A 16622-nucleotide genomic window follows, 5' to 3' on the forward strand; every position below is an offset into this window, starting at 1 on the left:
CATTTGATTAGAGCACTGCAACCTATATTACCTGTTACATCTTTTTCTGGACATATTCTGGACATATTGGAGCTTGTTTTTGGAAGGATGGCTTATATTTTAATGTCACCATTTAAGGGAGTTGTCTAACATTGCTGCACCGGGAGATGACAGCACTGCGGCCTAAGTTTACATGCAGAGATTAGTGGTGGAGGGAGGTGCAGTACTGAACTGGATTCAATTTAAGGTGTAAGGAGCCAAAAAAAAAAATCTTTAAAATCTGCTTATATTCTAAAAAGTGCCAATACCCCGACATTGGGGATGTCTACCTAAGACTGTTTTTCTTAAAGAAGTCCATTAAAAAAAGTTTATTACAGAGTGTCTATTACCCATTACTGTAGAAGAAGTGTTTGCTTGCCTGCAGCGCCTCCACAGGACAAATGAAACATTGCAGTTTCTGTCGAAATCAAATTCCTTTTGGACATCCCTTTTTACTGATAGTGGATTATCCGTATGTTTGTGCAGCTGGTGATGGATTGTAATGTGGTATCTAAATTACACCAAATACAACTATCGTCACGCTTCGAGGAGACCTGGAATCTCAGTATCTGTCACCTATTAAGTGCAGAGGTTCCTGAATGAGTTGTGATGACTTAACCCTGGACTCCATTGTTCCTCATGTGTAGATATTCTGTTCGGAGGAGTCTACTGATAAGTCTACCATAATAGACTGCCCTCACTTGTATGGTGCATACTATCTCCAGCGTTAAATATGGATAATGAAACTTAATTACTGGAAACCCCCAATAAGCATTACATAAAATCAGTAGGTAGTCTCTGAATTGAAGGATAGAATAGGTCCTCCAGAAAGCTAGACGTTCTTTGTAACTACCCTCCATTCTATGGAGTGATAGCCTAGAATTAAAGGAACACTCCAGTCAAAGCTAATTCATTGAAGAATACATGGTGCAGGACCTGAAGGAGCAGGACTTGTTTTCATTGTATTCCTTGAACCAGGAGTCCTGCTCCTCCCTTCAGGTCCTGCACAAGGTACATTTCAATGAATCGGCTGTGACTGGAGTGTTCCTTTAAGCCACTACAGATTAGTTCCCATTTAAATAAATGGGAGTTGATCTGCAGTAACCTGGATTGACCACTACACAGAGTATGGAGCTGTCTGTTTCATGTTCTGTTAATCTGATGCAAAGGACAGTTGTTCTGTGATGGTAAATCAATATCTTAATAGACCTAATAATTCTATAGGACTCGGAGGACACGTGTCCTGCAAAAGAGAAAGCATCCAGCAATGCTAAGAGGTTATTTTTTACCCTGCAGCCATGGATTCCTCAATGGGGTATAACGTGTAATTCCAAAACACTGCAGGCGGTATATGGCTCCTGTATAGCTATGTATGGCTAGTAGCTACACGTAGGAACTGGCTGAGTTGGTCCCAAGTTGTGGGAATATATTAGTTTCTATATCAGGATTGTACTGGCAGTAGACTGAATCTACCACCAGGATTAAGGATTGTAAACCAAGCACACTGACATACTTATGTGTGCCCCTTTGGCAGGATCTGCTCTTCTTTTGGCTTCTTATGCCCTGATTTTTACCCCCAAAAGCTTCACAAATTATGCAAATTAACATGAGTGCCTCCGGTCTCATTTGCATAATTTTAAAGCCTTTTTTTATAAAGACGAGTATAGGAAGCTAAACGAAGAGCATATCCAGGCAGAGGGGAATGCACCTGCATGTAAGTGTGCTTGGTTTACAATCCTTCATCCTGGTGGTAGATTTCTTTTAAAATATTTTTATTTCTAGTCTGTGAGAGAAAGGGTCTGCTGACAACCTAAAATAATTGGGAAATGCCAAATTAGGAGAAGGCCTTACTGATCCAATACACACACAATACTAAACTTGCATACCGTTGTGGATTTTCCTTTTAGATTTTAACGAATCAATCTCTGCTCACGGTCTATAGGGATGTGGCCGAACACGGCACTTTGGTATCTCTGGCACCTTCATAATTAGTGATTGGGTTCTTGAGATAGCTGATCTGTGTGCTTAGTGATTTTGGACAATCCCATTGTATTGTTATACCTTCCTACTTTCGGAGAGGCGAAAGAGGGATAAAAGTTGTGGTGTACTTGGCATGCCTCTGAAATACCCCCCCCCCCCATAAACTATTCCTTGTTCCCCCGTCCCAGCAGCTTCCGTCCATACTGTGCCCCCCTCCCAGCAGCTCCTGTCCATACTGTGCCCCACCCTTACCAGCAGCTCCTTTCCATACGATGTCATCCTCTTTATACTGTGTTCCCCCCTCCCACCAGCTCCCACCAATACTTGGCACCCCCCAGCAGCTCTCAAAGGACACTGTTCCAATGTTTCTTCATGCACAGTCTATTCGAGGAGGGCAGTGCTTAACTGTGATAGGGGGAACGCTTGGCTCATCCAGTCCTGTGGGACACGGAGCTGGGGGAAAGCTTGTCCCACACCATGGTTCTCATCCACACGCTGCAAATCTGCAGCTGTCATGTCGGGACCGGGAGGTGTGACACTACGAAAGAGAGTACAGAGGGAGGGAGATAAAAGCTGGGTCCTACAAATCTCCTCTGCATTTCGCCTTCTGGTCCCAATGAGCGATTCTTGGCGTGATGCAATGGAGATGTCCAGGACGGCGGGACAGCCCTGAACAACCCTGACTGTCCAGCCAAAACTGAGATGGTTGGAAGCCGGTGGCATTAAGGATGCTTAACATGCTACTCCAATTAGTGACAATGGGACCCCTGTTCTTGTGATCAGCGGGGGTTCCAGTATTTAGGACTGTCCCATGGATATCAACTTTAAAGTGACCTTCCATCCATAAAACTAAATTTGATTATACATTGTATATGAATAGTAGCCATACTGGATGTCCTCCATTCTCCATCTGTTTCCACAACTCCCCTTCTCCTACAATTTAAATCTCTAAGTCACATCAGATCCACTTTCCACTACCCTGAACCTGAGGAATCACACGGAAGAGAAAAAAAAACGAGTATAAGCCGACCCAAGTATAAGCAGAGGCCCCTAATTTTACCACAAAAACGTGGGAAAACCTATTGACTCGAGTATAAGCCGAGGGTGGGAAATGCATTGGTCACAGCCTCCCAGTATATAGCCTGCAGGACCCTGCCCCATAGTATATAGCCAGCACCTGCCCCCCAGTATATAGCCTGCTAGCCAGCCCCCTGCCCCATTATATAGCCAGCCCCAGTATATAGCCAGCAGCAGGAGAAGCCAGAAAGGTGAGTTTTTATATATATTTTTTTAATCGAGCATAAGCCGAGTTTGGGTTTTTTTTTTGTGTGCTGAAAAACTAGGCTTATACTCGAGTATATATGTATTTACAGTATTCTATGTGCACATTCTTACTACAGTGTAATTGTTTAGCCGCTTATTTATACTGTAGAGACGGAATAAGTTGCAGATTTTTCATCCATGTGTTACATATGCAAATACCAGTTATTAATCAGGGATTTTTTTTTTCATTTTTTTAATTTTCCGCCATACCTTGTTAGGCGTGTACAGCGCTGTATCATGACCTGCTTCTGTCTCATGTGTAAATTGTATTCCGCTGTGCTAGAAAATGCAGTCCCCGGAGGCTAATTACCGGTGTCACCTTCTCATCTACCAGGATCGGGTACGATGGGGCGTTCCGTAGTGTTCTGACAAATGGTAATGGATGGTATCGTGATCCTGTTCTCATCTCTGTCCAGTATATGTCTTTATGTAGATGTATGGAATTGGAACGTTTGATGCCATCTATAGTCCGCCCCCTCAGTCGGAGTTGTCGCTTGTGTGCGTTGGCAGAGCTGTGTGTGGGATTTTGTTAGGGTTGATGAGATCTCTAGGACAGGATTAGGGTGCGGTATGGAGCCATGTTTGTAGAATGCTAATTCTGTAAGTAGTGTTGCTGAAAGCCGTGGGGCAGAATTAGGATGACCCTCGCATTAGTCATGATGGGTACTTGGGAAGCATAGACGGCAGCCGTCCAGAAATGCTATGGGGAGTCTCGGCCTGACCGCTCACCAGTGAGAGATTAGGTCTTTGAGAAGCACCTGTCAAGGTGTGGAGACACGGAAAGACGTATCTCGCTGGCTTCTCCCCAGAGGGAACATGACCTAGATAGTCGCTCTCTCTCTCTCTCTCTTCGCCTGTCACTGGGCAGGTTTGATTCATGTGGAGGACCGGGAGGCGGAAAAGGAGAAAAATTGTTTTGGGAGTTTAGAATGCAAATGAGCCTCAAGTAATGAGGGCTTAGGAATTCCTGCAGGGCGGCATTGTGGATGTGCTCCATGCCTAATCTAGAATTGAAAGGCTGTTTGTAAATGAGGAGAGGTGATATGGTGGAAACCATTGAAATCTATCAGGGATAATATAGGGCTAAAAAGGAATTATGCTAAGCTTTTCTTTAGAAAGTGACAGCATATTAAGCCTTGCTGAGAATTTGGCGCTCACACTGGGCCGTTCACACTGGAGCTTACAATCTACTTCTCAACTGCACTCCCACAAAATACCAGTATGAGAGATGTGTAGTGCACACTGCAAGGGGTTATGTATCTGCAGGCTACATCGTGGCTAGAAGGCAATAGGGAGAGGAAATCAGAATTTTCCAGAATAGGCGGTCGGTTTGTCTCTTTTCTTTCTTTCTTTCTCTTCTTTCTCTTTCTCTTCTTTCTCTTTCTCTTCTTTCTCTTTCTCTTCTTTCTCTTCTTTCTCTTTCTCTTCTTTCTTTCTCTTCTTTCTATTTCTCTTCTTTCTCTTTCTCTTCTTTCTCTTTTTCTTCTTTCTCTTTTTCTTCTTTCTCTTTCTCTTCTTTCTCTTTCTCTTCTTTCTCTTTCTCTTCTTTCTCTTTCTCTTCTTTCTCTTTCTCTTCTTTCTCTTTCTCTTCTTTCTCTTCTTTCTCTTCTTTCTCTTCTTTCTCTTTTTCTTCTTTCTCTTTTTCTTCTTTCTCTTTTTCTTCTTTCTCTTTTTCTTCTTTCTCTTTTTCTTCTTTCTCTTTTTCTTCTTTCTCTTTTTCTTCTTTCTCTTTTTCTTCTTTCTCTTTTTCTTCTTTCTCTTTTTCTTCTTTCTCTTTTTCTTCTTTCTCTTTTTCTTCTTTCTCTTTTTCTTCTTTCTCTTTTTCTTCTTTCTCTTTCTCTTCTTTCTCTTTCTCTTCTTTCTCTTCTTTCTCTTCTTTCTCTTCTTTCTCTTCTTTCTCTTTCTCTTCTTTCTCTCTGTCTTTTTCTCTTTTTTCTTTTTCTCTTCTTTCTCTCTGTCTTTCTCTTCTTTCTCTCTGTCTTTCTCTGTCACTCACTCACTCGGGAAATATGCAAGTAACCTCTTTTAGCTACTTTGCAAGGCTGCCCCTTGACATCAAGCATAGCTTTTAGAAATCCTAATGACATGATGCAGGGTTAAAACCAAATCAGTATATCTATTACAGAAGGAAAACTGTACTGAAGAGATTCAACCACATCAAAACAGCGCTGTCTACAGTTGGGAGTCTGTTCCTACTGGAATAGATATATAGGCAGTCCCCGGGTTACATACAAGATAGGGTCTGTAGATTTGTTCTTAAGTTGAATTTGTATGTAAGTCGGAACTGTATACTTTATCATTGTAACCCCAGCCAGAACTTTTTTGGTCTCTGTGACAATTGGATTTTAAAAATGTTGGGTTGTCATAAAAATCAATATTAACACTAAAGCTTCATTACAGACACCTGTGATAACTGTTATAGCTGATCACTGTAGCCCAGGACTAAAGTACAGTAAATTACCAATATCCAGAGGTCCGTTTGTAACTAGGGGTCGTATGTAAGTCGAGTGTTCTTAAGTAGGGGACCGCCTGTACTGGTTTGTTTATAATCCCACATCATATAATAAGGCTTCCTGAAAGTCATGCTTGATTGTAAAGGACCAGCCTTACAACGTAGCTAAAAGAGGTCTGGTTTTCCATATCCCATCCTGGAAAACAAATTTGCATATTTTCCCAGAATCCCCTAGCGGAGCTTCAATGGCTATAAGTCTCCATAATTATTAATTGACAATGTCTCCATAACTCTTGTCTTTGTTGATCTTTGTCTGTTTTTTTTCTCTGTGTCTTATTCTCTAACTTTTAGTGTTTCTCTTGTGTTCTCTTTATGCCCCCTTTATTTTTTTTCCTCTTGTTCTCTCTGCCTCACTATTGTTATTGTACGTGTAACTCTCTGACATACAGTGCTGTCATAAAAGCGTCTTATGCTTTGGCCAATCTCTTATGTTTAGATGTTTCCCTCGTCGATACGAAAACCACAAGAGATCAGCTGTAAGTATCTGGCCAAGACATGACTTGTAGTTTCACTAAAGATGGGGGGGGACCCAGGATGTCTATTCCATAATCTAAAACATCAGGTGGTATGAGATACAAATCTTACGCCTGCTCCGACATTAATTCATAGTAATAAATGGAGATATGACTCTGTTGGTAATAACGCTGTGGGTAGTATATGAGTGTTACATCTGAGATCTCATCCATTACTGTCAGTCCTGGAACATTTTAATGTCATAAATTACCACCCGGTCTGATATGATCCCGTGGCTAAGTGCAAGAAGAAAAGCTATTATTCTAAAATGTGTACGGTTTATACGTTAATGGAGACCTAATGAAATCTATCAGCAGATGTGGCGGTGTGATGATGTTAAATACATTGGATTTGGATATATGATAGAACATGGCAAACCACCTCTGATCCCATGACTGTGCAATGTGGAGGTGGTCCTGTCTATAGGCCTAGGTTTACATCCGTTTTCCATGACCATCTTTGGAGTAAGGCCTTCACCATTACCCAAGGTGACCATACACATTACTCCGATGTCAACGTTTCTAGACTGGGATCAACCTGGACTGAGACCTTCCCCGGCCATAATTTTTAATATGAATACCCTTTTCTTTCACCAGACCATTGATGTGTTATTGGACAATTATGGTCCCAATTATGGTCACTGTTTGGGGACCACAAATAATCATCCTTAGACAGAACCTTCCTAGAAAGATCATTCATCCTTCAGTTAGTCATTGAACATGTTTGACTTTCGTGAATGATTGTAACTGGATATTGGTTGTTAAACTATAGGCCTACTTCTATCTAGAATGTATAGCAATCTTCAAAGCTATGTGATCCCTTGTAATTCCATGATCAGAAAATACATATTAGTCCTGAAGGCAGCATTGCTTTTGAGCTCCATCTTCTAAGGTCTAGTCTTCAGCTCCTCTACTTCAGGCCTTATCTCTTTGTCCGACTAGTAATATAAGCTTTTTAATACTGTGTGTTTATTTTTTCTCTGGTTCCCAGTGTTTTTTTTTATTTTTTTGAATATCTAAGGATTTTCTGATCTTGAGCGTTGCAACCGTTTTCATGTGCGTGAGAAGAGATATGAGCGGATTGCATGTCTTTCAAGATTCCCATGCTACTGCTTGTACTATTTGATCTACCGCAAAAGTTATTACTTGACTGAACTTTTGAGAAGTTGTTGGACCCAACTTTTGATGTTGATGACTTTGATGTTTTCTCTTACAGCCAATGAATTCCATCAATATCCTACAGCATTGCAATAGTGATTCCACAAATAATGAATGACAGCGAGTTACACCAAAGCCTTCCTCTGGCACATCATCTCTCCAATACCGCCGGAGAATCCTGTGATAATCTAGCCGTACATACTCGATTCATTCTAGGGTTGGACTTCCGATGGACATGCAATGGTGACATGAACAGGATGAGTTAAGGGTACTTTCTACATAACCAAGGTGTGTGGGCTTGTGTTAGTGAGCGCTTGTGACGCTCCTCCTTGGAAGGTACAAGGACCATGAGCTTGTTCCTCAAGTTACGGAGGTTTGGGAGGCCAGTAAGCCCTCAACTAGTTCTCTTACTTCTGTTTGCCTTCTGTCTTCTGAGTGTCTTCATCTCAGCCTATTATCTCTATGGATGGAAAAGGGGACTGGAACCTTCAGGCAATGATCCGCAATCCTTGGACTGTGATGAGCCCAAGATTAGCCCTTCACGTTTACTCCCGGTCAAACACAGACCAGTGGACACTTCTAGAACTGATCCACTGGTGCTAGTTTTTGTGGAAAGCCTGTACTCTCAACTCGGGCAGGAAATAGTGGCTATATTGGAGTCAAGCCGCTTCAAGTATCGGACCGAGATAGCTCCAGGCAAAGGTGATATGCCTACACTTACCGACAAAGATAGGGGGCGATTTGCACTAATTGTGTATGAAAATATCCTAAAATATGTTAACCTGGATGCATGGAACCGAGAGTTACTGGACAAGTACTGTGTGGAGTATGGAGTGGGCATCATTGGCTTCTTCAAGGTAAGATGGTCATGGATCTTTTATGCTTCTAGATCTATGCTTTCTAAGATCTGTTCCCTGCGGAACATGTTTTAAAATGCATCTTGTGTTAGAACAAGGAATATTTATTCTAATTCTCTATGTCTATTAGTTGTAGGACTAATGCCCTGAAATTCCTCAGTCTTATCTGGTTTCTCAAAGACTTGATGTGTTTCTTTTGAGGTCAACTCATTCGTTCTTTTCTCCTTCTCAGTCCCCAAGACACAACTTATTTTGTCCGGTGGAGTGGCCTTAATCCTCTGACAAAGCTGTAAAAGGGACATTGTTCTAGGGTCGGGGTCTCGCTGGACAAACCCTATTCATTCAGCTTCCTCTCCTGATCCCCTACCACTAGGCCATTAAGTTCTATTTAATCCTAAATTTACTAAGTTTTACAGACATTACATTTTTTATGTTATCAATTATATCTGTACTTGGTTGTGGCCGGTTTAATGTAATACTTTGATGCACAGTTGACCAGTTATTACCACCGTTTCATATTTATTTTACTCTTTGCATTATGTAAGTGTATTGACCTTGGTGTCCTGTCTTGCACTCCATTCATACCCAAAGCTAGGTTTGGAATCCATTAGCATTGTGCGGACCAGCACATCCGGCAGCTGAGAACTCCTGTACTAGAATATTTTGTAACAGGAGTTTTTTGTTGTGTCATTGCAGACTGAGGCAATATTTATATGAAAATGCTGTAAACTTCTTTATGTTCTCGACATGACGACAGGTTTTATGACATGTGTGAGAAGTATGGTAAATTTCTTTTTGGATATGAGATTAAAGGGTCACTAGGTTATTTATTGGGAGCAAGGAAAATGTATATGCTAATCAATGGTCAAGTGACCGTCTTTTGATCTTTAAGTTGGGTACTAACCACAAAGGCCACCATGTCCTCCTCCTTCAGAACTAGTGAGAGTGATATATACTTAGCACAAGATTGGCAACGTTTGACTTTTGTATGCGATGATTTTATTCGGGTTGGCTTGTTCATACTCTCCAACTTCTAAAAGTTGGTGTTCCCGTTTACCCCAAACATTTTTTGAAGGAGATGATACAACCCCATGCCTGTATAGCTGTTTGCACATGGCATGCCTGTATCACATAGAATGAGAGGCCGACTGATGTAGAAGAATTCCACCAGTCTTGGGAGTCTTGCCTACTCTTCCAGGGCTCCTAGAGAATTGACAAGTATGACTTTGTTATATGGAGCATAAATATGGAAAATTATGTCAAACGTATACAGGACTAAAGATCCCTAATGTAATACCAAAGACAGGAGCCCAGAATGAGTAAAGTTTATCAATTAATATCTGCTATGACCTGTTGGATTAAGCCGTTAGTGGAGCAGACAATTATTAATAAAGAAATACCATACATACTCGAGTATAAGCCTAGTTTTTCAGCACAAAAAAATGTGCTGAAAACCCAAACTCTGCTTATACTCGAGTAAAAAAAATATAGGTTTTACCAGGTTTTTGTGGTTAAATTAGGAGCCTCGGCTTATACTTGGGTCAGCTTATACTCGAGTATATACGGTAAATGGCCCCTCCATTTAGTTTTGTAGTAAAGTGCCCTGACAAATATTTGCTACTAAATGTAGCCCCCTATGTTGCCCAGGGATAATAAATGCCTGTTCTTGGCGATAACTAAATAGAATGAGTTAAATAAATAATTATTTTGTCTGTCTGACTCTATGGGGCATATTTATCTGCGTGGCGCAGAGGCCCTTAAATAATCGCAAATGCTCTTGCACTTGCGATTATTTGACCCAATTCGCTACCTTCACACCAGTGGACCGGAGACGCGGCCGGCTGAGCGAAGGGCACGGCTGGCCAGGAGTGGGCCGGCGTGGGTTGTTACTGTCCCTGCACCAATGCTTTCGCTGCCACCAGAGACTTTTCTTATGTGAAAAGTCTCCAGCTGCGTTCTTTTCTACGCCAGGCCATGCCTCCCGCCCCGATACATCAAGAGGCTTCTGCAGACAATGACTCCTGTTTATGGTGGTTAATAAGTGTATTTTGGAAAGTGAAGGGTGAAAATTTCAACTCAAAATTTAGTCTGTTTATATATTAGATGTTTTCCCATAAATGATAAGTACTGTTCCTGGTGAATTAGGGACTTTTGGCACCTGCATCATAACATTGCCGTTAACTAAATGATCATCCAGTTGATGGCTAACTTAAATTAAAAAAGTAATTTCATGGTAGATGGTGGCAGCACTGGAATATATGACTGATGTTGACAAGTATAATATTGTTCATTCTTCTCCAGGTTCTGCTCATCTGCTGAGGCAACCAGTAACATGGGTTATGTCTCCTGCAAAAACTGGTCTTCTCTGTATGCTACCAATGTCCACCATTAACCAACCTGATATTTCTGGGGCTCCTTTACACAAATACAACTTATTCAAGCCAGTTTTTAGTAGGATTTTTATCCCCATAACTGATAGAATCAATCCAATGATCATAATGAAGAGAACCTGGAATCTACAAGTTACTATAGACGTGGGGGGGGGGGGAATCAGCCGATGCAGGATCATTGTGAGGCTAAAGTCATGTGACACAATTTACATTGATGTGACTAGCGGGGGAACTCCAAAAAATTAAGATCTATTAAGAACCTAGTTCCAGGGACTTATATGACCCTGGATTCAACAATATGTTGTCACCATGAGGTATCTGAGAAATGTGGAGCGCTTGTTGTATCCCTTTGTGAAATCCACCCCAGGAATTTGTTCCTCACAGAACTCGTCATTGTTGGGACATATGAGATACTCTGGATTCTTCTAGGACCTCATTTATTCGTTCTCTCTGACAGAGTGTAGCCCCTGAATGACATATCATTATAACGGTGTAATTTACACTTGTTTATACAATTTTTGTATGTCTATTTTGACTAATGATGACCTATTCAGGGTGGCAGTCCAATGCATAGATCCTGGATCTAAAAGCTCAACAGAACCTGAAGAAGAAGGCTTAGCCCATTGCTTAGAGGTGGTAGAAAGGTACTACAGACCAAAAAACCAGGGTTACATGCATTATAGGTTCTTTAGGTTTGTACTTAAAGGAAACCTACCACTTTTTAAAATGGTAGTTATAACCCTCAAATACCTTGCACCAGCTCAGGGTGAGCTGGTGCCGGAGCATATCTTCATTATTTTCTGAAACTGATGTATGGCTTGTAAAACTGATTTATTCATTAGATTTCAACCCCCCTTCGGCGCACCATGATACGTTCTCGGCGCACCACGCGCATGACCGTGCGTGCGCCTGAATAGGAAGTGCCGGAGAGCTGGTGACGTCACAGAGCTCTCGGGCACACTCGCGCCTGTTCAACTTTGCACAGCCTACTCTCCGGCACTTCCTATTCAGGCGCACGCACGGTCGCGCGCATGGTGTGCCGAGAACGGATTATGGTGCGCCCAGCTCACCCTGAGCTGGTGCAAGGTATTTGAGAGTTATAACTACCATTTCAAAGTGGTAGGTTTCCTTTAAGTTGAATTTATATGTTGGAACAGGTATATTTTACAATTGTAACAGACAATTTTTTTTTATGTCCCTGTGAGAATTGGATTTCCAAAATTTTGTGCTGCCATGGGAACAAAGATTATCAATAAAGCTTCACCTCACAGCTGATCATTGCAGCCAAAGTAAAGCATCAAGAGAGATTCACCAGTGGTCACAGTGGACAGAGGGGTCCGTCTGTAAGTCCTTAAGCCTGTGAACCCATGTAGAAGTAGCAAGTTCCCTAATGGATTAAGGTCTGTATTCCAGACATGGCCCTGAAGACACAATTAATATCATTTAGATAGTCCTGTCTTGTGACTACAGACCATTAATAGTAGACATCATGGATGTGGGCCTCATGGGTAATCTTCCAAATCCACGCTCAGGAGAGCTGTGCATCAGTATATCCATGTGACGCCCAACAGAAGGCCTTCCTACATAATGAAACAAGATCCGTACTCTAGCAGTCGGACTTATCTAGGGCCACCTGTTTACATAACTTTTCCTAAGTAATCCGGCGTATTTCGCTCGGCTGAATGGAAAAATAAACAGATTATATCCCCTCTTTTGAAATTCTTGTATATGACATAATATGCTGCTTTGTTCTGCATGACTCTACACCCCCCCCATGCCACCTCTTTATGTGAAGAGTAAAATTACTATAATCATAGAAGTTGTTTATTTTTTGTTTTCTGCCTCTTCTGCTCATATATCCTCTCATGTATTGGCATGGTTTTTCTTCTAAAGCAATTCTACCAGGATGATCGGGGAGTTGGAGGCCTGTGTTTCCCTAATGCCGCCCCCCAACCTTCCACTGTATTCAGACTATTAGAAGATCAAACAAGTTTGAGAGAATACATTTGGAGGAGTTAGGCCTATAAACCTCCACCAATATGGTATTTAGGACATGTCAGGAAGCCAATAATCCTTCTATATATTGAGGGATTTTATATTATGCAGAGAAAGATCTTGAAACTATGTATACCAAGCACTTAAGTCATAAGTCATAGGATCAAAGAAGAGACAAGTTAGGATGTCCACTCTTAGTTGAATAATATCCCAAAGGTATAGTACATCATATATTACTGTATCAGCAGGTGACTTGTAAGGATTATGGGTTATCAACCAAGTCAGGAAAAGATAATTTCAATACAGCGATCAAAGATCACAAAATTTCCCCAAATCTAGAAAGATGCCGGTGTGATTCTGTCACCATTCTAGGTGACCGATTGCTATCAGTTAATTCTTTAGTTTAAAGGGGCTGTGCCAACTATTTAAGTTATAACAAGCTGACTGTTGGTGGTCTGACTGCTGAGACTCCTTCTGATCATGACATAGGCACTGTTGAGTTCGGTCCATCTTGCTTAATTGGCCTTCCACAACACCCCCCCCCCCCCTCCCAACTTAGGCCGCTACGCTTCTTTAATTATCTAACCCCTCCCACCTTCCCAAGAAGCACGCACACACCATGGTTGGATAAATATTGGCCACAGCAGCCATTTTATTCCAGACAATATATAACAAATAAAATAACATGGTATTTCTTTATAATATATGAACCCCCAATCCCAACTATAACAGTAGGGAGTCCTAGGAGATACAAAAGAGAGCATGCCATTCTGCCCACCAACTGATATTTTACCACCAACCGCCACATCTGGTTCAATGGCATCGGACCCCAATGCAGGATGGCTAAACCATAACACCGATGCCTCCACCAGCTGCCATGACAGAACAACAGGATCCCGATCCCGAAATCATTACCAAAGGTGGGCGGGGCACTTTCCCCTGCTCCTTACAAAATAGCTAATGACCCCTGAAGGAGGCGACAGAAAACCCACTTGCCTTGGCAACTCCTGCTTCTCCCACCCCATCGCAGCGCTCCCTCCAAACAGGCACTTTCATGCCGGCCTCCCGTTACTATGATGCAGTCCGGCATCTCCTTCTGCACTGGACTCCAAGCAACCTGGAAAATAGTGGTTCCCGTTCTCACTAATGAGTGGAGTGGCAGGACAAGCATGGTCCTGAATCCTAATGGCCTCCTAATTGTCCTGAATCCTAATGACAGGTGTCCATACATTTAAAGAGGTTGTACCACTTACTTAAGTTATCATAAGATGACTGTTAGGACTGCTATGATGGATGGAGTGGCAGTATACATGTTCAGCCTACCGCTCCATCAACTAGTGAGATCAGGACCTAAATTGTGCGCATTGGTGGGGGTTCAGTTCTCATAATCAGTGGGGGTCCCGGGCAGGGATGAACCTAAGCTCTGTGCTGCCTAGATTTTATGCATTGGCCAACAGCACACTACTGTCCCGGATATCATGGGAGATATTGTTGTGTGGCGTGATCATACGCCTGATCGAGTGCCCTTCTTGCAAGTCAACTCTGTTTTGGTTTATATTTCTTTTGGACCTACCCAGTCTGCCGGTTTATTTATAGCATTGTTACCTCATGTAAGTAATCTGACATTCTGATTGAAAGGCTGCATTCCAGACGACACTAATCTTTTGTTCATGACCAGCTTTCTGGTGGTAGGAAGTAGCTTGCAGACACTTCTTGTACAAGTAGGTATCCTACATTGGAAACACGTCGAAAGAAGATGTTGGAGTATAAGTGGGATGACTCTTGTATGGATTACATTTGGTGTCTGGTCTTTCTGAAAAAAGGGACTCTAGAAAAATTCTTACAAAGTATTGGGCTCAGCCTGGCACCTGTACATCTCTATTATCTGGCTAGTTTGTATGACTTGGCTTAGGCAGAGAAAGAAGGGGATTCTTGATTTACATTTTACTTGAGGTTTGCCATTTGGCATTTTTGATTTTGTGATGTATCCTCTTTAAACCAAAGTTTAAAGAAAAGCCAAATCCATTGAGTTTGCATATTGTACTTCTCCTTCTACTTTCAGAGTGGAAAACTTTTTTTTGTTTTTGTCGATCAATACAATAGACTTACTGTATTACAACTTGAAAGTGTTGTTGATGGCACGCAAGTGTTTCCTCATATGTGTGATGTTTGCCGAGGAAAAGTGATAAAATTAATCTGTAATTTTGCTTCTAGTAGCTGAAAGCTGAGACATTTAGCAAATTACTCTTTTGTTGTCACCTGAGCCCAGATATGTGGCTTGTAGCAGGTGTGAATATTTCTTCTCCTGGGTAAGCAAAGCTGTGTACTTGTGCGTTACTGATGTCTCCGGTGCAAACAGAAACCGTGTTAAACTGTGGAAATAAATGGAATATGACTCGGCTCGGGAAGAGATGGATGGGGCATGAAGGATTTTGTGCATGAATAGAATTACATTCTTGATGTATAGTGTATGCTTATACTACAAAGTGAGCCTTATTCCCGCTTCTTGGCGCGCTGACCAGGCATTATTTAATCATCTGCCAAAAAATAGCTGTGGTCATGACTCTATTAGACATAAATTTCTTTCTTTCCACTGCAGGCCAATGAAAACAGTCTACTGAGCGCTCAACTTAAAGGATTCCCCCTATATCTTCACTCCAATCTAGGCCTCAAAGACTGCAGTATCAACCCCAAGTCTCCTCTCTTGTACATAACCAAGCCTAACCAGGTGGAGAAGGGAGAACTACCTGGAGAAGACTGGACAGTTTTCCAGTCCAATCATTCCACCTATGAACCGATTCTTCTGGCCAAGACTAAGTCAGCTGAGACCATACCTCACCTGAGCGTGGACGCAGCGTTACATACAACTGTGGTACAGGATCTGGGGCTACATGATGGTATCCAAAGGGTCCTTTTTGGTAACAACTTAAACTTTTGGCTCCATAAGTTAATATTTGTGGACTCTGTGTCATTCTTGACTGGAAAGAGGTTGTCTCTTCCACTAAACCGCTATGTTCTCGTCGACATCGATGACATTTTTGTTGGCAAGGAAGGAACTCGCATGAAAGTGGAAGATGTGAAGGTAGGCGTTGTTAAATCCCTTCTCATGGACTATTTGGTCTTGTAGTTGTTTATTCATTTTATTCAGTGTCAAGTATTGATTTTACTGATTTTATTCTAGGCCCTTTATGACACCCAAAACGAGTTGAGAGAGCATATTCCCAATTTTACTTTTAACCTAGGCTTTTCTGGAAAGTTCTTTCATACTGGTGAGTGAGATGAACGAGCTACATACAATCATTCCATTTTTATAAGGTGGGTTGTTCCATACATGTTTTTATGAACATGTTACTTCAGTCCATGGGAGTCTGCTGCTTAAGAACCCCACTATGATCCATGATGGATACCCATTGTACAGGATTGTCCAATGTTCTGGCAGACTCCAGCCTTCATGTAATACTAAAGTTTTGTAAACCAACCGCAAAGGGACGGCATGCAATGCCGAAAGCCTTGTATGCTGCTTCTAATGATCACTGGATGGTCGTCCTTGTAATGAATGGTTGTCCTAAGTCTACCCAAATGGGTAATGTTCATTGAGAGCAAATGGACATTCAACCCTTATTTGTCTGTAAAATATTGGTGTGAAAACCATACATCTTCAGATGAAGAATTTAATTCCTTCTGCTGGCTGTAGAGTCATGGTCCAGACTGTCATAAACTGTTGTGTTTTAGCCATACCACCTCCATCATCACTCAAACCTCATCATTTAAGTATGACTACCGTAATTCTAATAAGGTCCAGGACACATTATAAATCATGTTCTATGACCTTCATGCTTGGCCCATCTATCTGACCCTTTAAAGAAATAATTACAAT

At 41.7% G+C, this 16622-nt stretch overlaps 1 protein-coding gene across 1 annotated transcript in view; it reads left to right on the forward strand.

Moving 5' to 3' along the window:
- NDST1 (N-deacetylase and N-sulfotransferase 1) overlaps positions 1 to 16622 on the forward strand; it is a 60267-nt gene that overhangs the window by 19809 nt on the left and 23836 nt on the right. Inside the window, exons 2-4 of the mRNA XM_072145578.1 lie at positions 7562 to 8360; positions 15345 to 15827; positions 15927 to 16014. Of these exons, the coding sequence (XP_072001679.1) occupies positions 7851 to 8360; positions 15345 to 15827; positions 15927 to 16014 (1081 nt within the window). The 5' untranslated portion in view covers positions 7562 to 7850. The remainder of the gene's footprint in view (positions 1 to 7561; positions 8361 to 15344; positions 15828 to 15926; positions 16015 to 16622) is intronic.

The sequence above is a fragment of the Engystomops pustulosus genome, chromosome 4, assembly GCF_040894005.1.
Source record: "Engystomops pustulosus chromosome 4, aEngPut4.maternal, whole genome shotgun sequence".
Taxonomy (NCBI): domain Eukaryota; kingdom Metazoa; phylum Chordata; class Amphibia; order Anura; family Leptodactylidae; genus Engystomops; species Engystomops pustulosus.